Below are 22395 nucleotides of genomic sequence, written 5' to 3' on the forward strand. Positions count from 1 at the left end.
AAATATTGATTTTTATCGTCTGTACGTTATGAAAATTTACACCTAGATCAAACTCTGGTAACGGCTATCTAGAAATATATGACTGTATGCGAAATATTGTTGCTGCCTGTGTTGAGTCCACTTTCATTGACAGATATTTGTTTTCGGCGATGATAAAATTTCTAAAATTGTGAATAATTAAATTTTGTTGAACGAGAACGAGTTTTAATGTAAAAAATCGGCGTCTCTGCGCCATATGCTTTTATGCTGTAGTGTTGAAATAAATATTTGACCGATACTTGTGTAATTCTAAAAGCCGTCATCATCAAAAAAGTGGTTAGAAACAGCAACCAACGATGAGCAACGATCAAGCAAATGAACTGTCTGAAACAGTTGAGGTATAATATTAAAATAAATAATAGTTTTCTATTTGTCTTGCGTTTAAATTATAATACGATATTTATTATTTTAAATTATGTTCAAGTTTGTTCCAGAAAATTTAAATGTTACAATATTTTGAAGATAATGCTTGTTGTTAAAGCTAATGTTGTATCAATATTGTAATTTTACTGATTTTTACAATTATATCTATACACAATAACTATCAAAAAGTATAAAATAATTTTTGTTTCAGTTATCTTCAAATGATATTGAAAAAATAGAAGAAGCAAAATTAAGAGCAAAATTTCCAAATACTGGTCGCCCAATTAGTGGACATTCAGCATTTCTACAGAAGAGGCTAGCTAAAGGGGTATATATACATACATATATATAAATTAATTATTTAAACTTCTATGAGTTGTATGTACAAACATATAATTATATATCTCACATATAATTTTTTGATTAAAATGCTAAATAATTGTGGTGTTATAATAAATATATCTATAATGCAAATTGGCATAAAGAAATTTTTCTAAGTTATATGTGAAAAAACTTTCAGCAAAAATATTTTGATTCTGGAGATTATCAAATGGCAAAACAAAAATATACAGCTAAGCCAAAACCAGCTGGTGTTCTGCCAACAGGTGATGCTATACCTACACCTGAAACTGTACCACAACGAAAGACATCTATTATCCAACAAAAATTTAATACAACAAGTACATCATAAGTTTTTGTAATGTTTTAAAAGTATCGTAACTCCAGTGATATATAATGCGATTATACACAATCTAAATTTTAAATGTTCAGTATCTTTATGTTTTGTAGATGGTATTATCTTAAAAGATTAGTTTTCATAATATTTTTGGAATGCTTATTCATTATCAATATATTGCTTTTTAATACAATACATGTGTGCTATGAAAGTTTTTCTTAAAAGTTATATTTGAAGATATAGGGCACTTAAAAGAATAAAAATTGTAACAATTTGTAACAATGTATCATGTGTCAAATATTATAATTCTGTTTTTTCATGTACTAAAGGTGTTAATACTTAGCAATTTTTATGTTGTTTGTAAGTTGATTTTGAGGTCTAAGTTAATCCTCATTGTATCTTAGATTCAAATACATAAATGTAGAGTTTCAAAATTTCCTATTAAAATAAGTAATGAAACTAATCCAAAATATGAGATTGATGATAAAAGATGATACTGTAAATGTAATCACTTGTATATGCAATAGAGTTTCAGAATGAAACATTATACAGACCTGCATTTCCAAAGTTGCTGTGATGTGCTTAATAGACTATATTCTTATAAGATGTCAAGTTATCATAAGAATCTGTATGTAGCATAAAAGAAACTTAAATATAATAGTTGTTTTGGTTATTGTAAACTACATTAGTAATATATTGTAATTTAAACTTTCTCATATTTATTTAGTTACCTATCCATTATTTTGGTAAAAAAAATGATTTAAATAATAGGTTTTTACACACTAACTAACATTAATTATTTTTCACATTTATGTCGAAGCATATAGAAATCTAAATAATTTTATTTTGTTGTATAAATACATTTTTCTATATTTAAAAGTAATTAATATAGTAAAATTTTTAAAAATTGCACTTACATAATTTTATTATTACATCATCAATTAATTATAGCTTTTAGGTATATATTAAGAAATATTTTTATGATACATATATTAATAAGCACATTGGAAAAAATTTGTATTTTTTTTATTCATCAATGTTTCAGCTAAATATAATAAATTGAACAAAAGTATCAATTATGTAATATTAAAAAGCTTTTAATACATACATTACTTATCTATTTCACTATATTATTTAAGTGTTATATCCCACATCTGCCAAATAAAATTTATTTTTTTTATATCTTTATATTTTATATATATAGATATTTAATGTAATAGTATTAAACTTATTTTAGATATATTCAATACCCACATACCATTATACTCATATGTAACTCATATTTAAAGATATAAATATAATTTGATCTAAAAATTATTATTTACAGTAATGTGAAATAGGCACTTATTTTATTCTTAGCCACTTTTATCTATCCATTTTTTAATGGAATATCAAAAAACAATTAGTGTAAATTTTATTGTCACAGAGAAAAATATATTGATAAGCAATAATTTAGTTTTAATAAATTACAAAATGTTTTATACCAAAAGTTTTTCTATCAAAACGTTTTATATAAAAGTTTGTTTTAATTATACTATAATATATATATATATACTGAATATTTCTAAATACATTATACATGTATCTTATATTCAAATTTCAAAAAAATAATTTATGTCTACTTTCTTTATAGTTGTTATAAGAGAATAAGTATCTTATGGAAGTTTTAAAATTAAATTTTGTTTAAAATATTTAGTAATTAAGATTAATTCAAGTAACATATAAATTAGTAGTGAGAATATTACATTAAAATTTTCTAAATTATGTAATTTCATAATTAATTTGAATATTAAAGCACTTTATGTAGGCATATTTTGACTTCTGTAACTTCTGTATTTATTTTAGAAATGTTTTTTCGTTTTTCCTTCTTTTAAGTAATAAATAGGACCTTTTTAAATATTTACTTATACATATCTTCTATCAAATTTTCATATTTTTTATAAACAACATTCCTTTTAAGTTTAAGCGTTGGTCCCAATTCTCCAGTGGCATGTGAGAAATCCTTTGGTAAAATTTGGAACTTCTGTACTCTTTGTGCATTACTTATAGCTTTCGTATTGGCTCTTTTAATTGCTTTATCAATTTCTTCATATACCTAAGAAAATGTAAAGTTTATAGATAATGTTCAATAAATATCAAAATTTATTCTCAATTTACTAAAGCTTTTGGTATATACAAACTTACAAGAGGATCATGTGTTTTTAAAACATCAGAAATTGTTTTTGATGTACTTCCAATAGATTGTAACCATTTTAAAGTTTCTTCAGTGAAGTCATCTGTTGGTTCACCAGTTTCAGTATTAACATTAGTCTGAAATATATGCAAATTATATAAATAACAGTAATGTAAACATTATAATACTTAGAAATCTCATCTTACCTTTAAAGTAACTAATATGGTAAGATATTTTCGTTTGTCTCCAATCAATAAAGCATTGCTTAATGCAGGCAATTCAGCTAATACTAGCTCTTCTATATGAATTGGTGGTATATTTTCTCCACCAGCAGTAATAATTAATTCTTTTATTCTTCCTACATTCGGTACAAAAATATATTAAGACTAACATTGAGAAATTAAAAAGAATTTGTACTTTAAAATAAGTTTACCTGTAATATGTAAAAATCCATTTGAATCAATTTTTCCTAGATCACCGCTGTGTAACCATCTTTCTCCATCTAATGCTTCCCCTGTTTTTTCAGGTTCATTTAGATATCCCATAAATATGTGTCTTCCATACATACAAATTTCTCCTTCACCATTGCTGTCTGGATTATCTAATTTTGTCTTAAGTCCAGCCATAGTTCGACCAACAGAACCTAATCTGAATATCAAATAGATTAGAAAAAATTAATGTAGTAAATTATCAAAATTTAATTGGATATACATTTTTTTAAATCGGTCATTGCGAATGTGTCCGGAAGATGATAAAAAATATTTCAGACACGAATGAATAGTTTCAGAAGATATATAATTCAATGTTAGTCTTTTGTAGATAGATAAGTAGAATTCCTAAATTTAAAAAATTTGCTATATACGCAAACAACCTAAATTAAAAAGAAATTAATTTAAAAAATGTCACCCAGACTCATCTAACTTTTATTTGAAACATTTTTCAGCATCAATATTTTCAGTTTCTAAAATATTCACGGCAATCAATTTAAATAGGATATCGTGTACAAAAGTAATTAGGTATTTACTTGAAATGATCAGGTGCACTTAAAATATGTCCACCGCTACATTCAGACATTCCATACACTTCAAATATAGGGATGTCTAAACTTAAAAAATATTCTTTGATATGTGTACTTAAGGGGGCAGCTGCAGTAGCGCAATGATGGCATCTATCCAAACCAAGTGCTGTTTTTATTTTGTTAAAAATTAGCCATTTGGCAAAGATATAGCCCCAATGTTTGTGATCGTTACCATTCATTTTATTTACATTGTAATGATATCCTTGAGATGTTGCCCAAGAAACAATACTTGTTTTAATAAATCCAGTATTAATTTCACTTTGCAGTTTAAAGTATATTTTCTCCCATACCCTTGGTACACCTACAAATATGGTAGGTCGTACCTCAAGTAAAGTATTAACTAAACTGCCTTTAAGAGCATTCCTGTCCGCGAAATGTAACGTAGCAACTGTATATATGCAGTAATATATATCGATTATCTAGAATTATCAAAAAAATTATATAATTACAACATATACAGACTGTTTCACATAATTTAGTCAACCAACTAAGCGGCAATTCCATATGCAACAATATATCAAATACGAAGATATAGAATTTTTTGTCCAAGGCTTTGTTTTTGAAAAAATCAAATTTGAAAATTTGTCCACCATTCTTGAACATAGCTAATTATTGGTTAAGTATAAGTAATCAATCAGCAAGAAATTATTCTATATGCAAACATGAGTCGAATATATGTAGAATAAAATTTTTCCGTAAAAATTTTCGTTTTAAAGAAGACAGAGTTTGAACATGTTTAGTTAAAAATTGGCCTAGCACACGCGTATGATAAATTTTTCAAATTTACTTTTCTTGAAAACAAAAGATCTTGTAAAAAAATTTTATTGCACTTCCTCAATTCATTTTCACATGTAGAATATCTTTCTGTCGATCATTTACTCTTGTCTAATCCAAAATTAGCCATGTTCAAATACACTTGATAAATGTTTAATCTCGATTTTCTCTAAAAGGGAGTCTTGGACAAAAAATTTCATGTTACATTTTCGTCTTATTTTTGCATGTAGAATTATCATTTACTCTTGACATTATGCGGGATTGCCTGTATAATATAACATATAATTTTAAAAATTTAAAACAAAAAAGTTAGATAATTTACCTGTGCTGCAACGTGAGATAAAGGCAAATAAGAGATTATATGTTCATAAGCGATTTTAAATTTAAAAGTTCTATTCATAGATCGAACATTATGTATAAGATTGTCATGACTTAACATTACAGCCTTCGGATATCCAACTGTACCTGACTGTAAATAAAAGACATATTTGTTTTTATGGCACTTCGTAAAAGTATTCTCATAAAAAATTGATGTTTTGTACCGTGAAAACCAAAGTACAGCATTCATTCGTTGCAATTCTTTTCAGAATTTCGTTTAATTTGTCATCAGATTCTGCTTCTCCAATTTTTATTAAATCATTCCACTGTAAAGAAATTATTATTATTATTCACTTCATAATAATGAATTCGATATCATAGATTATAGATAAGATGATTTACGCTTAAAACGTCCTTTTCGTTCGGTGTGCCGGTGTATTGAATAATTGCTTTTAAATGAGGAAGATTGTGTCTTATTTGTAATATTTTTTCCAATTGTTTTGAATCTTCGACTACTGCTATGTTCGCCTGGCTAGTTTGAAGGCAATGTTGACATGCATCTGGAGTATTGGTTGTATATATTCCGACAGCAATTCCTCTAAATGAATTGCAAATTATGTATGAAATATTGAAATTAAATATTATAGATCTTCCTCAGAAACGTAGATATAGATATTTACCCTGCGTATATAGCGCCGAGATTTGAAAACAACCATTCCGGGCTATTGAATCCTAGAATGCAAACCCCGTGGAATCGTTCTAAACCGAATTTTATAAAAGCCTTGGCCACGATTTTTATTTGATTTTCATACTCGCTAAACATATAAGGTGACGAAATGAATAATTCATGTGAAACAAGTTTTCATACTTTCTCTGTGGATTACTTACGTAAAAGTATATGTTCTTCTGTGACCAGTTTCATCAGGTGTTGCTGCTAGAGCGATATGATTAGGATATTTTTTAACTGTATTTGACAATAATCCAGGAATTGATATGGGATTAAAATCTTCGTTATTTAATTGTATTCGTACACGTCCGTCTATTTTTGTAGTCGTGAAACTATCAGCGGGCAAAATTTGATCAGGTCCTATAAAAATAGAATAAATGACATAAATAATAAATAATGATAACATAGAGGGTGTACCAGCTGAAGAAGGCCACTTAAATATATCCTTTGTTCTTAATACCATAAAAAACGTCTGTAGTACGATTAAATTTGACGATTGATTAAATAATTTCCAAAGCAGAATATCATGGAAGAAAAATTGTTGTTCGCTCATTGCCATTTTTTTATGTACAAAGCGTATATCTTTTTCTATTATATCTTGTAGCAGGCGAGAAATTACATATAAATATGCCTGAATCATGACCTTCAGATGAGCTTGAGACAATGTTAGAATAGTATGTAAACTCACGATTTGAAATTTAAAATAAATGAAATGTTCCGAGTGATAGCTTTTTATTTTCAACGTCATTGATTCGTTCAAAGTTTTTAATTATCTCCACATACGATAAACGCGATGGACTGTTGCGATCGGAAACTCGTTCTTTATACATACAATCACATAACTTCTCTTACGCGTCGTTTTGCCTTATTATAAATGTAAATCAGCTCAACTCTTTCATGCTTTGAATAACTGGTCAGATTGAAAGTTTTATCAATACATTAATGATCGCTGCCCAGTTACTTAGAGAATGGATTTTGTTCATATCCGTCGACAAACATAAATTAATAGTTGTCACCGAATATCCCTTTCAAAATGTAATAACATAAACCGTAAATTCACATACTATCCAATTATCATTTTATAATTTCACCATCCTCTTAGTGTTCAAGGTTATCTGAAGACCATAATCCAAACATATTTAAATGCTTTCCTCGTTGCTTCTTAGATAAAAAATAATGGTAATCTCGAAAAAACAAAAAAAAAAAAAACAAATCAAACAAAAACAAATCAAAAGCTTTCTCTTCCATGATGTTCCCCGTTAGAAATCATTTATATCTACAAACATTTTTCATGGCATTAGAAACAAAGACACAGAAATAATTAAGTAATTTCCTTCAGTTAGGACACCCTGTATATATTATATTCGTATATTCAAAACTTTTTAATACAGGATTCACATAGATACTCACCATCTAGACCAGTTTCGTTACTCGGATAATAGGAATCTTCATTGGCTATATCCTGTAATATTGAAAATACCATTCATATCAATATATCATTCTTCTTGTTTCACTGTGTAAAAATGGTATTAAAAATGAAAAATTAAATTAAAAATTTTCAATTTGCTATTTGATCATTTTCTTACTGTCGTACCTTGTTGTTCATCGTAAATTCTTTTATTGTTTCATTTGTCTGGAGCGGCTGTACCGTATTCATGTTATCTAAAATGACATATTATATGTGTTATAATAATGTATATGTGTTTGTTTTATAGTATGTATTGTATGATTGAATGCAGTGTGATTTTTTCAAATGCAATGACTAATTTAAATCGAAGATAATAATTATATACGATCGAACGATTTGAATGATTCAATCTCATTACTATATTACTATACATTACGTATTATTATAAATGATAACACTAGCTACATTTCACGAATTTGTTATTGTCGGAAATCGAAACTATCCAAATATATTAAAATTATTGAAATGCGGTATAAACTTAATGTATTTTTCAACATCACGCAAAATTATTTCAAAATTATACGAAGTGCTCTGCACTAAACTTTGTACCAAAAGGTACAGAGCAATCTATAGATGTGTCATAATCTTTGACCTCACGATCTCAAAGCATTCAAAATCGTCAACTTAAATGAAAAATGTATGTTATATTATGTATAACCAAATTTTTTATAGTTTAAATTCAACAAGTATAAATAATTGATGTAATATCAAGTATAGTATTCAAGAAGAAGCAAAGTAGACGCGGAAGGAAGTTTAATTTGCGTAATTAAACCGCATCGTGTGAATACAAACAAAAGAAAAGAAAACTTTCGTGAACGCGATATTTTTGTATGTAATTTTCATTATTATGAATTGTTTACTTATAGCCATTTGTATAATAATGCGAAGTTTCTCATAGGCCTTCAAAATATATTTTTAACGATTATCAGAATAACGATGTTGTAACTAGACTAAATGTGATATTTCTACCTACTTTTTTTTAACTTTCTTCTGTTTTATGTACTCTAGACATGAGATGATGTGAACAAAGTACACTTGATAAATATAACAGTAACAGCTACTCATATCGCGTACAGTAAGTGATAAATTATTTTTAAACGTCAGCAGTTACTGTTTATTTTTTACATGTATGTATATGTAGGTTGAATTTAGATCATACGTTTAGTATCATTACACTGTAATTTCTCATCAAGTGAAAGTTCATCAAATTATCAGTTCAATGATAATTTATAAAATTAGTCGGAATATTCATATAACTTATGTAAATTCTGTGTCGAATAGTTCATCTGTAATTAGTAAAACTCTAACAAATACCTTTGAAAAGTAGAATAACCATTTTAGATGAAATTTGAAGTTCACTGGCCTGCTGAAACTACAAAGGTATTGTTCGACTAGCGAAAATCAATAACAGAATATCGTACTGCCTTTCGGCGGTACATTTAATCTTGTTCTCGAATTTTTACATCTCAATCCCGATTTTTTAAACAACAAAATAATTTTTACTGTCACAAAAAAGCTTCAGCACAAGATTACATATTAACAACATTATTTCTTAATGTATTCGTGGAATCTATCGACGCGAAATTGAGCGAAAATACAACTGAGGTGGAAATTATTCAAAGAATGTCGAAGGATTCAGCAATTGAGTGATTTATAATCGTTTTTAAATCCTTTTGTTGATTTTATAAACGACATTGGCCGTTAAGCTAAATGCATATCTAAAAATTAATAAAAATCACAAATAAGGTGACGAAGAATAAAAAAAAGTAATTGGACTTTATAACATATTACATAATTTCGTGTCTCGTGGCAAAAGCGAGATGCTGTAAGAAGGAAGATTGAAAAACGAAATATTCATGCATCATGTATCCATATCAATATTTCAATTTTATTTACCGAATACTACTACGTAAGACAAGAGAAGAAATCCCTGTTATTAGATGAAAAATAGAAACGACATGACATTGATAATTTCAGATTATGTAACAACAAATGATATTTCCCTGTTAATATGTAATTAAAGTCAAATTACAACTTTAATATTTAATTAACTTCGGAAATGAACAATTTTATTCGGAATATAATTTTTTAGTATGTATGAAACTTAAAAAGATATTTCAAAACCGACATGATATTTATTATATGCTGTTCCTTCGAAATATATAATTAATTAAATTATGAATCTAAAGAATTCTTTTTACCTATATCATTTATTTCTGATTCAAAGTTTAGAACAAAAAATTTTCAATCTGTTTTTACTTGCAGTCTGATTTTAAGTTTATGTAAAATATTCTAATAGTGTTTTACGAAAAAGTAAGCATAATAATCGTCATATTAGTTATTATAATTATTCGTTGTAATTAAAAGTTCATTAATTATAGGCGTCAAGTACAGTCTGTCCGATAATAGTGTATCATAATAGTGTATTAACGATACACGATATATTTACAAAAATTAATATATTTTTGATACGATTATCGATTACAGATACAGGTAGTGACCCTCATATTTTTCGACTGTAGTCTTAACCTCTTTGGTACCGATCAACGTCATATCGTTGTTAGCAACAGTTGCGAGAAGTGTCAACAACGATATATCGTTGCGTATACGATGACGCCTTACTATTTGAATCTCATCTCAAAATAACTTTATAAAACGTTATAAATGGTTGAATTTTTCTGCAGAAGTCCTGTGTGAGGTGTTCCACAAATTGAAAAAATTCTTTAGGGGTTTAACTTTTTGTTATATTCTGCGATGATTGATACCGAGATTGTGTATATGCTAATGCCGTAAGGTAAAAATTCGACACAGGAGATTTGCTTGAAGCCTTAGTCACAGGTTGTAGATAATACTATTTAGAATAGAGTATCTTCTTATGTTTCACAAAATAATCTTACATCGATAGAACGAGAATAAAATTTTTGGTGGGCCTGTGCGAAGTTCACGCACAATTTGTAATCTGTGCAAAATTATAAATTATCTGTGTGAGTGATAATAAGTAAATATTACATATTTTCAATGGCCGGATAACTATAGATGTTTATAATAATATTAGAATGTTATTTCAGTGATGTTATACCAGCTCACTTGTTTTCGAGCAAGTAATCCTCCTGGCGCTTACTGTGCATCATGGGATTATCATTTAGTTTTGTGTTTTGATATTAGAAATTTTGTTACAAATAATTGAGAATGCAATATTTATGCTTTACACTACGTGTTCTACATCAAACTATGACTAAACAATAATTCTTCTTATTTGCAAATACTGTTTATAAAAGAAAACTGATTTTTCCATTTTTCCTATTGATTGTGGATAAGTATTATTAGTATAATTTTCAACAAATATTGAAATACAATTGGCATTAATTTATTTTTTCTTTATTTCGTAATATGTTCCGTTCTAAATTTTGTAAATATCATTCTTACCATTATCAGCCTTACCAAATTACATCAAATTGGTTCGGTATTCTTTATTTAGGTACAATTCTTTCGGTCGGCGCAAAAAGGGTTAATAGATCACTTTGATAAGTTCTTAACCTTAAAATACGTTTTGCTTTCAATTTGTGCTTTATAATAGACCAAAAAAAATTATTAATGGGATATGCATTGGGTTTGGGACTGGGGCATTTGCACTGAGACAGCCAATCCAACACAGTGATACCGTTCTTCGTTTAGTAGCTTATTCATTTCAGAAAACTGTAATCTTTTTAATGATTAAACTGAGAGCACTGTGTATATTTAGATTATCACAGTCTCATCGTTATTAAACATCAATTTGCGTAAATATCGCCAGTAAGCTCTTATGAGGCTGTATAAAACTATTATTAAAATTTATAAATGACTAAACGTAAAAAGAAATAATGTTAACGTTATTGATATTTTTGTGATAGAAGTTTCCTTCTATCCCAACTCTCTTTCCCTGTGTTCCACTGGGAATAGTACCGTTAATCGTTACTACAATCCGATTCATTCGAAAACAAGAAAGTGGGTCTATGAGCTCGAATAATTTATTTTATGAAATTGCGAAAGAAATGGAAAAAGGTTATTAAGAGTAATTGTTAGTATTCAGTCGATGTAATGATAATGAGCTTTTACTAGTATTTTATCAACAAATTAGCAACTTTTATTTTAACGAGTAATTATACGAGTTATTATAAAAAATATTACAAAAGAATCGTAAAGATAGTCATTTAAATAAGGAATATAAACACATATATATAGTATAACGTTTCACTATGTTCAGTGATGTTTATGTTTCATCGCTTTATTATTTATTCTATGACGATTTAGAGTAAATGACAATATTTGATAAACGCAATCATTAAGCTTTTTCTATTGACGTTGAGATTCGTGATTGGTCGATTCCTCAACTAAATAAACATACGATCCCATTAATTTAACCAATCAACGGTTTATTGCAAAAGGATACGTTTCTTTTTGAATCAATAAAGCATACTTTTTTACCTCTTTCTAATACCTCTTATAATATTAAAACGACTAAAAAAGAATTATAAGACGATTGAACATAAGGAATCACTGGAAAGTGACAATCCGGAATTGCTGATCACGCTATATAAAACTTTACATACGTATATGTATATAGTGTATCGAAGTTAATAAACATCACATTCATATACATATCGTTTATGAATTTGTTATACCGCAGAATTCTTATTTCTCTTGTTCAATAAAATATTACCGTTAAATTGATTGATTATTTATTACACATTACATAGTAAATTCAATTAATTATTCAAATTCATAAATATTGAGATATAAATATTTATAATAATTTTTACATTAAACTTCGTAAAATTAGAAGATAAAAATGAAGATTTATCTTTATTATTTTAAAAATAAAGATATTGCGGTTGAATAATAAACTTTTCTATAAATCGCGTCAGCAGATGTGGTTACCTTGGTTCCTGGTTTCCTTCTGAGTGACAATTTTATAAGTTGACGAATATACAAAATATATTTGTATCTCTTGAGACTTCCACTAGATAACTCCGCACGGTACGAAAGTTCTTACGATACTGATGAAACTCTGAGTTTACCGCGCTAATCCACAGTCAACTTACGATCTGTATCATATGAAAATTTTACACTTGGAACCGACAATTACATAAAATCTTCTTGCCATGTGGTAGGAATTTGTACTTTATATGGAAATGAAATCATAATTACTTGCACTTTGTACGTTTCAATGAAACGTTTAAACATATTCTAAATAACGAATAATTGGATAAATCTTTCTTTTTGAAAAGATACAAATTCATCTTCAATGGAAAAATAAGATAACATTTTATATTTTTCTTTTGCTATGTGCTATGGTCATTTGTAACAAACAAAATATTTTATTTTTTTGGGCATATCTTATACTGAATTAAACAAATTATATGATTTTTTAAATTTCAAATATATTTGTACATGTATACATTAAAATATTAAGATTTTATGTTTAAATATGACTATTTTATAATTTTTACAATTAATTATCTTATAGATGCAATACATTTGATTTTAGATTTGCTGAACAAATTAAAATGCGAAATTCAAATTCATATGTATTTGTTATTATATATCTATTTTATTAAATTTTAAAGAAACACGAACATTTAATAGTTAATTATGCTGAAATAAACTGTTTGAAATGATAGTACATACATATGTAGGCGCGCACAAAATTCTTCAAGTTATCTACATGCGCAGAAGATGGTATGTAGTATGTACTTACATATAGGTTAAAGAATTTTGTTGCCTGTAAGGTTATTATTACTGATCACATAATCTTATTTCTCACAAAATCAAGTTTGTAATTGTGGAACGTGATATTTTCATCGAACAATACAAAATGCCAGGAACACCGATGAAGGAAGAAAACGATACGTTACAGAAACTACAAATAACGGAACGCCCTCCGGTTGTAAACTGTGAGCCTGTTGTGCGAGAAATAACGCAAACCGATAGATTAAACAAAAAATTATTAGTATCCCTCTTAGAAAGAATGAATAAATCAAATGGTGAATTCGATAAATTTATGGACAAGGGAAATACTAGTTACGATTCTCAAGATGATAATGAATTTTAAGTAAAATGTAAATGTGTTTTGAAACATAACCTAAATACCACTGATCGGCTATATTACCGTTACAATTGTACAATTACTAAGGAATAAATATTACTTGATAAAAAACAAAGTAAAAAATTTTCTGTGTTCAAATATTAATTGTATTTAAGGACAACCTGAGAACATTAAATGCAAATTTAGTATTTCATACATACATACATACATATACAAAGTGGCGGTACAACTTGTTGAATATGACGACATTATCGAATACTTCCGATTACGATGAAGAAGATGAGCACGACATAATAGCTGAATATGAGAATCAAGAGTCAGATGGAGATCAGGGTAATGTTCAGAAGAATTCAGATTCTGAAAATGATCAAAGTAAAGAAGAGAATACTGTAAGAAGAATTGATCCATCATCATCTAAGAAACATATAGTAAGAAATCCTTTACCCAAATTAAATACAGAACGTTTAAAGGGTCCTAAAGGAATTCACACTATTGAAAAATATTTTGAAGGGTTTAAGTTTCATGGACAAGGATATGAAAAGTTAGATTTGGATCGAGTTATGAAAAGACTAGAACATTGGGGGCACAGACTGTTTCCTAAATTGGACTTTGATGATTTTCTTGAAAGACTAGAGAAATTGGGTACTAAAAAGGATCTTCAGGTGTTTATAAAGAAATATAGACAAGATATGATTAATGAAGATAATGATATTATTAATGAAGATAACATAGATGCTGAAGAAAATATAGTACAAGATGAACCCATTGATGAATTTGACTTATTGATTGCAGAACAAATAGAAAAACAAAAAAAAGTTATGCAACAGACAGCAATTAATGTACCTACTACTAACAATGATGTATTTGATAAATTATTATCACAGTCCAATACCATGAATTCTCAATCTGTAACTAATGCTTCTACTTCTTCGCACTTAAGTGATGAAGTAAAAGCACGTATAGAAAGAAACAGACAACAAGCTGTTCAAAGAAGACTTGCAAGATTTAAAGAAATAGAGGAAGAAGCAAAGAGAAAAAAACTTGAAGAACTAGAAAGTAATGAAACTCCATATGCAGAGAATAATGAGCTTGAAAATAATTCACAAAAAACAGATAAAAGTCATGAAATTTAGAATAAAAATATAACACGATTTATAAAAATATAAAAAAATTTTATATCAAAATATTAATGTAGCAGTTTAAAAAAATATGTCAAATAAATAATCTGTTATTAAAGATTCCATAAGAACGTTATTTAGATATTTGTATAAGGTAGATTGAACAAAAGCTTAATATAAATTATATATTTATTTTACTTAAGTTCTACGTTTTTGTGTACTGATATATAAGACATTATTACCACGAATAAAAGCATCACCATACTTGTCTTTTAATTGACCATTTACATATTCTTCTGTTTGTTCAAGAGCTATATTCATGTAACCATCAAGACAAGCTAAAACACCTAGGAAATAGATAATTTCGTAATTAATGAACTATTTTATAATGCACCACGATATATGTTACCTCTATAATCTACACCACTATTTAGCTTTACGACAACAGGACGTCCATGTATTTGTTGAATAAATTGCGATAATGCTTCCTTACGACTCATCTGCAAATTACGTTTTTCTTAAGAAAGTAAGATTAAGGTTAGAATCAATCTTTTGGAAATAAGTTAGTTACTTCGAAAATGTTACTGCTATATGTAATTTTTAACGTTTATTGAATTCTTTTCTTAATTACGCTTGAAATACCACGTTATTATTGCCACGGCTTTTATTTTACAGTTTTATCGTTCAATACTAGATAATCGTGCTATAGTTGAAATGTAAACAGCAGGTAAACTGAAAGTTACTGTCGCGGTCGTATACACGATCTGAAGACTATCATGGAGGGGGTAAGACTCTTAGTGTCGCTAGTTGTGATCATTCATTAGCAAAGGCTACTCTATGCAAGGTGGTGGAATACATCCTCTGTTTAAAAAAAAAACATCAAATAACGTATTTAGCAAATCAAACTAAGGATATGGAAATGAAATTGTGGAATCAATGGGCACAAAATAGGTTAACCAGAAAACAAACACAATCAAAATATGGTTTTTAAATATAGAAGACTTGTATAAGATATGTTTGTACATACATTTTTTTTTTTATTATTGTATAAAAGTGAAAAAGTTATAAAGTAAAATATTGATTAACAATACTGTTATACCTATCATTCATTTTGTTTTCTCTAAAAGTGCGTTCTTTAAGCTTTCATATTCCTTTTTTTTAACTTCAACTAGAGCTTTAGCTTGCAGTAAATTTGGTGGTAAATCTCTATATTGACTAAGGTATTGATTAAGTTCTGCTAATTCACCTGACATTTCTAAATATCTATGATATTTATTTAATATTTTTTTGGGATAAAGATCTTCTACTTGCATATCTGCTAAGTCAGTTTCTAACTTTTCTGCAGTTTGCTGATATTCTTTTAACTTTGTAAATAATGAAACATGGTTACAGCGAATATCCGCTTGCTCGTTCTGAGAATCCTCAATAATGCTTTCAAGTGAATTTACAGCCTCTTGCAAACAATTAAGTTTCCTTGAAAAAATAGTATATTTTCTAGAATGATCATCATATAATAACGCCAACTGTTTTTCTTCATACTGTCTTTTCTTTTCTTCTATTTTCTTCCTTTCACTCACTATATTCAGAGTAATAGCATCAAAATCACTTAGCTTTTCATACCTTAAAAGCAAGGCTATTTTTTGTAATCCTTCTTTGATGTCATTAGGCAAAGATTGTGATTCCAAGTTTAATTTATTCAATAATAATGATATCTCCTTCCTGAAAGCTATGTTTTCTTCACTTGTTTCTAACATTCCTTTTTGCAAAAGTTGCAGTAATGACTGTTCTTCTGGCGAAATAATTTCTTCACGACATCTTGCACTATCATTTTGCATAAAGGATTCCACCTGTTGTGTGTTTAAGACTTACTTATAATTACTACATAATGCAATAGTAGTTTCATTTTTATCAAACTTTAGTAAAGTTCTAAAAGAATTTCATAAATATTATACACTTTACCTCACTGTTACACTCCATGTTAAATTCTCATAGTAATGTCACCTTAGTCCATGAAAATAAAGGAAATTTCTTCTCTACTATTGCAGAAATTTTATAAATTTACAATATTAAAAATTTCAAATTTCCAGAAGAGAATTTAGATAAACTTTACTTTAAGGGTCTAAAATTTGTTGACTTTTTTATGTGCAATCCTGTAGTTTTCGATGCGTAGAATCTGAAATTGCAAGTTTAAAGTTGCGATATGCAGTGGTTCAAATGTTATGACCATGTCAAACTAAGCATTTTTGGAATATTTCACACATGATCATTTGTATAAACAGGTGTTGACACCCATATACAGAAGACTAGGAAAAACCGTCCGAAAATTGAGTCGTGACTATTTGTAAAAAATCAACATAGAAGATTAGAATGTTCTCGTTTTGCGCATGCGTGATACGGTAAGAATGTTTCAGACAAAGACAGGGATACTCTACTTATCTTTGTCTATCTCGTAATAATATAGGTTTTGTTGAACTTTCATATTAATTTTCCGCGATTAGACACAACTCAATTTTCGGACGGTTTTCCATAGAGAGTATCGAGAACTGTTTATGTGTTTGTGATCCAGCTAGACGAGGCAGTAAACATAAACAAAATTTGATTGTGCGCCTGCAACTATTGGTTATCGACTAATGGAACTCGAGTGTCACTATCCATAGTAGAAAAATAAAATATAAAGAAAATGTAAAAATATTATGGTACATTTTTTTGATGTCAAATTGATATCTTACATTCATTTTATATATGCATGTATTATAATAATTCTATTTATTAGAAAATAAATCAACCAATCAAGTTTCAAATAATAACCATAAACATATATTATTTAATTTATAATTATATAATAATTATACAATTTCTTTTCTATTTATGAAATTGTATTTAATATAAAAAATTGTTATAAGTATAAAAATATTTAGTAGAAAATTTTACCATCATTACTATTTGTGCAATTTCGCTTTGTAACATATGCAATTATAATAGGATGATATAAATTATCAATATTTATAGAAACAACAATTATGTTCAAATTTGATAGTTGTCGATAGTTTTGTAATATTATAGTATTTTGTTTAGTTTTTTTATTGTTAGTTTATAGACCAAAAACTAAAAACTCTATGGAATATAGTTTGCAATGTAAGAATTTAATAACATTTATTATAGTTTGATTTTTAAGCGACATATTTTTAAAAATTCTGGAGAAATAATTGATTGAAATATTAATTGATTTATAGCTCTTATGCTTTCTCTGGCTCTTCCTATGATATTGTCCACATTTTGCCTAATCAACGTGATATTCGATTCGTTTTATATACGACCATATATTCTTGTGTCTGTGAGATTGCTTTATTAGTAAATGTGACAGTGTACTAAATAATAGATTTGAAAAATTTGTTCTATTCAAATGTAATTTGAAGCAGGCAATTTTTTAAAATTTGTTCTTTCTTTACATATTTGTGTAGAATGTAATGGTTTATGTATTTGACTAGGAATCATAATTAAAGCGTAATTATATATACTGGTGTTTCTATACTTTACAGATAGAGATACAAGTTGCTCTACAAATTTTACTAATTTGTAATTATAATGGTATATTGGCTACCAAAGAAACGTTTTAAAAAGAGGTATCATTCCTGTTTCTAATTCTTTATCTTTTAATCTTAGATTTGTTGCATAATTGCATTACATTTATAAGTACTAACCTTTTGAAATGTTAATGTAAGAGGTATTTAAAAAGTAAGTGTAATTATTTCCATTATTTTCAAAATATTTAAGTTTTTAGAATCGTAATTTGTTTAATAAATATGTTTTACTTTACTCACAGTATGTATAATATTATAGAATTTTTTTCTATTTCAATTTAGTTTTATCTATGAATAATTATATTAAGAAATTATTGCAATGACGTGCACATATATGTTATTTTACCTTAATCCAAAAATTTTAACATATAATTCTTAAATTAATTTAAATATATTTATTTATTTTATAAATACAATATTTTTATTTCATACTTCAAATTGTTTAACAAATAATAAAATTGTTAAATACAGTGATAAAGCTTTATTAATTGACATAATACATAATACAATTTTTAAAAGCTTTATCTCTTAGGGAATTATATAAATTAATGTTTCATAATTTCCCTGACACTTATTTATAACATAGAAATTCTTATCTGCTCTGGCAAATTTAAGATAAGGAAATATTTGGAAACTTTTTAATCTATATGAGCAATTTACTATAATTCATATTGATGTAATTATAAATATAACATTTTCATGGATATAAAATATGCTAGTTAATTGAATTATTATTGTATTATTAATGTGTAGTAGTAGCTTGCCATAACTTGTATACAGACAAATATATTACATTAACGAGGGATTTGAAAAGGTACCTTATGTTTGATAGCTACTAACAAATATGCAGACAACTTATCTACTATTAGCTGCACTGTTACCTTTCGCCGTTCATGATATTTGGTATGCAAGAATGTAAGTCACTTTGTTATAATCATAATATATCTTTGTTTTTTTTTTTTAAATTCTTATTAAGCTTGTGTAATTTCTGAGACGAAGAAGATATTCAATTATTTTTTTCATTAAATACATTTTTACAAAATGTAAAATAACAACATAATCTTTTTTTTAAAACTTCTGTTTAATGTTTTCTTTAGTATGAATAATATTTTTAAAGTTTTGTATATTAGAATATAGCTAGACTTATTCTAATACATTTTAATAACTACTTTAGGATATATTAAATAAATATTCAAACATTGTTATGTTGTTTCTTTTATTATTAAAATTCATAATGCATGATTATGTATATTCCCTTTGGCTATGGTTTGATACAGAATGTATAAATTTATATAATGTTCAAATGTATAAATAAATATTTTTTACCTTAACTTTTTTATTATAGTATTCAAGATATGTCATAAAAGAATTAAAATATTGGAAACTGTAATAAACATTTAAAGATAAATTTTTTACATATTTTATAAAACAAATAAACTATTTCTTCTGTGTTGTACTTGATTTGATCAATTTTCAAATTACAAGCATTAAATAATGTGCAATAATTATTATTTAAATTGTAAATATATGCATCAATCTCCTATACAATTAATAAGGTATAATTATATATACATTATATTCTTATGTTTTACTGGCAATTTGTTATAAGAGTCATAGTATTTTTATTCATATACTTTTATTTTTAGTTAGCTTAATTTATTTTTAAATGCTTATTCAATCATATTTTATAAAAAATAAAAAGTGGATGAGTATAATAATAGTAAAATGTAAAAATATGTAGTTTTATCAATGTTATTATATTATTTTTATAAAGTAAATTAAAAAGAAATTTTTGTAAAGTAAGATATTATAATGAATAAATAGATATATTAATATTTGTTCACAATGTGGTTGCTTATTCATAATGATATAAAAAACATGTATATTACAGATACTTATTTTGGATCATGAAAGTATCAATAATCACATATCTTATTATATTTGGGCTCCTGCCTATTATATTTCACTACTCATATACCATACAAAAGAAGATTCTTTTTTTAAATTTTGGTAAGTAAATAAATATAAATAAGTTTATATAGACTATTTATTGAGTTTTATATTTAAACATGTACTTTTAGTGCAATGGCCACTTAATGTAGATTTTTCGAAACCAGAATTAGTTGGAATGAAAGGAACAAGAAACTTTTATTTACAGACTGATCAACAAGTAAAAATAGGACTATGGTTGGTATATTTAAGTAAATATACATACAATTCATTCAAATTAAATAAAACATGCTTTCAGGCAAATATTACCTCAGTCTTTACTAAATGATTCAATTATTACAACTGATGATGATTATGAAACTATGTTAAAAAATGCTAAACGACCAATTTTCCTTTATATGCATGGTAATAGCGGTAATAGAGCAAGCAATCATCGTTTAGAATTATATAAACTTTTCCAGAGTTTAGATTATCATGTTGTATGTTTTGATTATAGAGGTAAGAAAAAATTTTCGTTAGTTGTAGGAACCTAAAAATAATTTAATAGAAATTAATATAAATGATTATTTAAATATTTATGACTTCAATCTTCTGTAATATAGGTTATGGTGATAGTGAAGAAGCAGAACTTTCTGAAATAGGTGTAGTTAGTGATAGTAAATATGTACTTGAATGGTTATTAAAAATAGTAAATGGTACAGCTCCTGTTTTTGTATGGGGACATTCATTAGGAACTGGGTATAAATTTCACAGTTACCTGATGTGATAAAATTAATAATAAAATTGAAATTTATAGATCATTATTATATTACAGAGTTTCAGTTCATGTATTGGCATTATTAGCAACAGAAAAAGTTCAGCCTGCAGGTTTATTCTTGGAATCACCATTTAATAATATAGCAGATGAATTAAGTGAACATCCTTTATCACAGGTACTTTATATAAAAAGTATTTTATATCTATTTATAAAAGTTGTTTCCAATAGGTTCAAAATTTAAAACTTGTTTTTAGATATTTAAACATTTACCATGGTTCCATTGGGTAATTGTTGAACCGTTTTATGATAATTATCTCCGTTTTGAATCTGATAAACACATAGAAAAAATCCAATGTCCTATTATGATATTGCATGCAGAAGATGATAATATTGTTCCATTTGCTTTAGGTGAAAAGGTATGGATACAGTTTTTTATATAAATATCTAAAATATTAATACTATCCTTTTTAGTTATTTAAAGCGGCAATAAATTATCATGGAAACGACACAAATCGCGTTCAGATGACAAGGATTGATGCAACACATGGTTTTGGACATAAATATATATGTCGTTATAAAAACTTACCTAATATAATTAAGTAAGTATTGACCATAAGAGTAATATATCACAAAATTCTCATAATTTCTTTTTTCAGATCATTTGTACACGAGATACGTAAAAATCAGACTGATGAAAATATATATTAAAATGTCAGCATATATGTACCTTCATATAAGTATTTTTTACACTAAATATTAGTAGATGATTAATATAAAATATAATGAAAGAATATCTTTTATGCTGCAAGTCAGAATCAATACTATTTTACTGGAACATGTAAAGTTTATTTATTGTATAATTGTATTTTCTCTTTTAAATGAAGCGGTTTTCATTATTTACATCTCGTATAGTACAAGACTATTAAACCTTAAATGTACTCATGCTATAAATATAAAAGTGATATTTCTTGTACATGGAAAAATATAGCGACGTCAAAGTTCGTGCTGTGATAGCTGTTTGAATGCCATCAACTCAGTACATATTTATTATCTTATATTTTTTTAATTAATGCAATATATTTATGAATCAACAGATACTCATTTTTTTCAATATTATGTTAGGTTTTATGATATGATATAATTAAATATTTTTATTGACAAATGTATTAATATAATACCAATATACCCTATGTTCTCTACATGAATAAAAAGTAAAGAAAGATGACAATACATTAAGAAACCAATTTTCTTTGTAAGTTCATATTTATTACAATAATCTGTATTGTAC

The 22395-nt window shown here is 26.7% G+C and overlaps 6 protein-coding genes across 14 annotated transcripts; 3 read left to right on the plus strand and 3 right to left on the minus strand.

Moving 5' to 3' along the window:
* The first annotated feature begins 30 nt into the window (after positions 1-30).
* Positions 31-1790, plus strand: endos (endosulfine alpha). The gene is made up of 3 exons (XM_033326899.2): positions 31-377; positions 614-730; positions 923-1790. The coding sequence occupies exons 1-3, from the start codon at positions 336-338 to the stop codon at positions 1091-1093; spliced, it is 330 nt and encodes a 109-aa protein (XP_033182790.1). The 5' UTR covers positions 31-335; the 3' UTR covers positions 1094-1790.
* Positions 1791-2087: 297 nt separating this feature from the next.
* bgm (acyl-CoA synthetase bubblegum family member 1) lies at positions 2088-13705 on the minus strand. Of its 2 annotated transcripts, XM_033329783.2 has the most exons (14): positions 13354-13705; positions 12534-12700; positions 7743-7810; positions 7559-7610; positions 6310-6508; positions 6102-6236; positions 5824-6019; positions 5646-5747; positions 5426-5572; positions 4276-4748; positions 3685-3899; positions 3458-3609; positions 3263-3388; positions 2088-3173 (listed from the first exon to the last, which is right to left on the minus strand). In XM_033329783.2, exons 3-14 carry the CDS (start codon positions 7803-7805, stop codon positions 2979-2981), a joined length of 2055 nt encoding a protein of 684 aa, XP_033185674.1. In that variant the 5' UTR covers positions 7806-7810; positions 12534-12700; positions 13354-13705; the 3' UTR covers positions 2088-2978. The 2 variants fall into 2 exon arrangements, with proteins under 2 accessions (XP_033185674.1, XP_033184848.1); XM_033328957.2 differs by lacking the exons at positions 12534-12700; positions 13354-13705 and adding an exon at positions 8931-8967.
* Positions 13706-13727: 22 nt separating this feature from the next.
* On the plus strand, positions 13728-15314 carry LOC117165842 (TIMELESS-interacting protein). Its single transcript, XM_033349652.2, has one exon. It carries the CDS (start codon positions 13941-13943, stop codon positions 14832-14834), a length of 894 nt encoding a protein of 297 aa, XP_033205543.1. The 5' UTR covers positions 13728-13940; the 3' UTR covers positions 14835-15314.
* On the minus strand, positions 14991-16579 carry LOC117153246 (U6 snRNA-associated Sm-like protein LSm6). 2 transcript variants are annotated; one of them, XM_076619874.1, is made up of 3 exons: positions 16440-16579; positions 15229-15319; positions 14991-15166 (listed from the first exon to the last, which is right to left on the minus strand). In XM_076619874.1, exons 2-3 carry the CDS (start codon positions 15317-15319, stop codon positions 15018-15020), a joined length of 240 nt encoding a protein of 79 aa, XP_076475989.1. In that variant the 5' UTR covers positions 16440-16579; the 3' UTR covers positions 14991-15017. The 2 variants fall into 2 exon arrangements, with proteins under 2 accessions (XP_076475989.1, XP_033183046.1); XM_033327155.2 differs by lacking the exon at positions 16440-16579 and adding an exon at positions 15391-15602.
* Positions 15799-16995, minus strand: LOC117166533 (uncharacterized). 2 transcript variants are annotated; one of them, XM_076619870.1, is made up of 3 exons: positions 16930-16995; positions 16779-16855; positions 15799-16666 (listed from the first exon to the last, which is right to left on the minus strand). In XM_076619870.1, the coding sequence occupies exons 2-3, from the start codon at positions 16794-16796 to the stop codon at positions 15926-15928; spliced, it is 759 nt and encodes a 252-aa protein (XP_076475985.1). In that variant the 5' UTR covers positions 16797-16855; positions 16930-16995; the 3' UTR covers positions 15799-15925. The 2 variants fall into 2 exon arrangements, with proteins under 2 accessions (XP_076475985.1, XP_076475984.1); XM_076619869.1 differs by having other exon boundaries at positions 16779-16943.
* Positions 16996-17402: 407 nt separating this feature from the next.
* Positions 17403-22204, plus strand: LOC117163295 (lysophosphatidylserine lipase ABHD12). 6 transcript variants are annotated; one of them, XM_076619863.1, is made up of 11 exons: positions 18033-18224; positions 18359-18442; positions 19233-19315; positions 20292-20410; positions 20482-20587; positions 20649-20848; positions 20953-21088; positions 21165-21282; positions 21362-21523; positions 21579-21706; positions 21764-22204. In XM_076619863.1, exons 3-11 carry the CDS (start codon positions 19245-19247, stop codon positions 21813-21815), a joined length of 1092 nt encoding a protein of 363 aa, XP_076475978.1. In that variant the 5' UTR covers positions 18033-18224; positions 18359-18442; positions 19233-19244; the 3' UTR covers positions 21816-22204. The 6 variants fall into 6 exon arrangements, with proteins under 6 accessions (XP_076475980.1, XP_076475978.1, XP_033204645.2 ...); XM_076619865.1 differs by lacking the exons at positions 18033-18224; positions 19233-19315 and adding an exon at positions 17403-17515; XM_033348754.2 differs by lacking the exon at positions 19233-19315 and having other exon boundaries at positions 18034-18224.
* Positions 22205-22395: the final 191 nt, after the last annotated feature.

The sequence above is a fragment of the Bombus vancouverensis genome, chromosome 7, assembly GCF_051014615.1.
Source record: "Bombus vancouverensis nearcticus chromosome 7, iyBomVanc1_principal, whole genome shotgun sequence".
In the NCBI taxonomy this organism is placed as follows: Eukaryota; Metazoa; Arthropoda; class Insecta; order Hymenoptera; family Apidae; genus Bombus; species Bombus vancouverensis.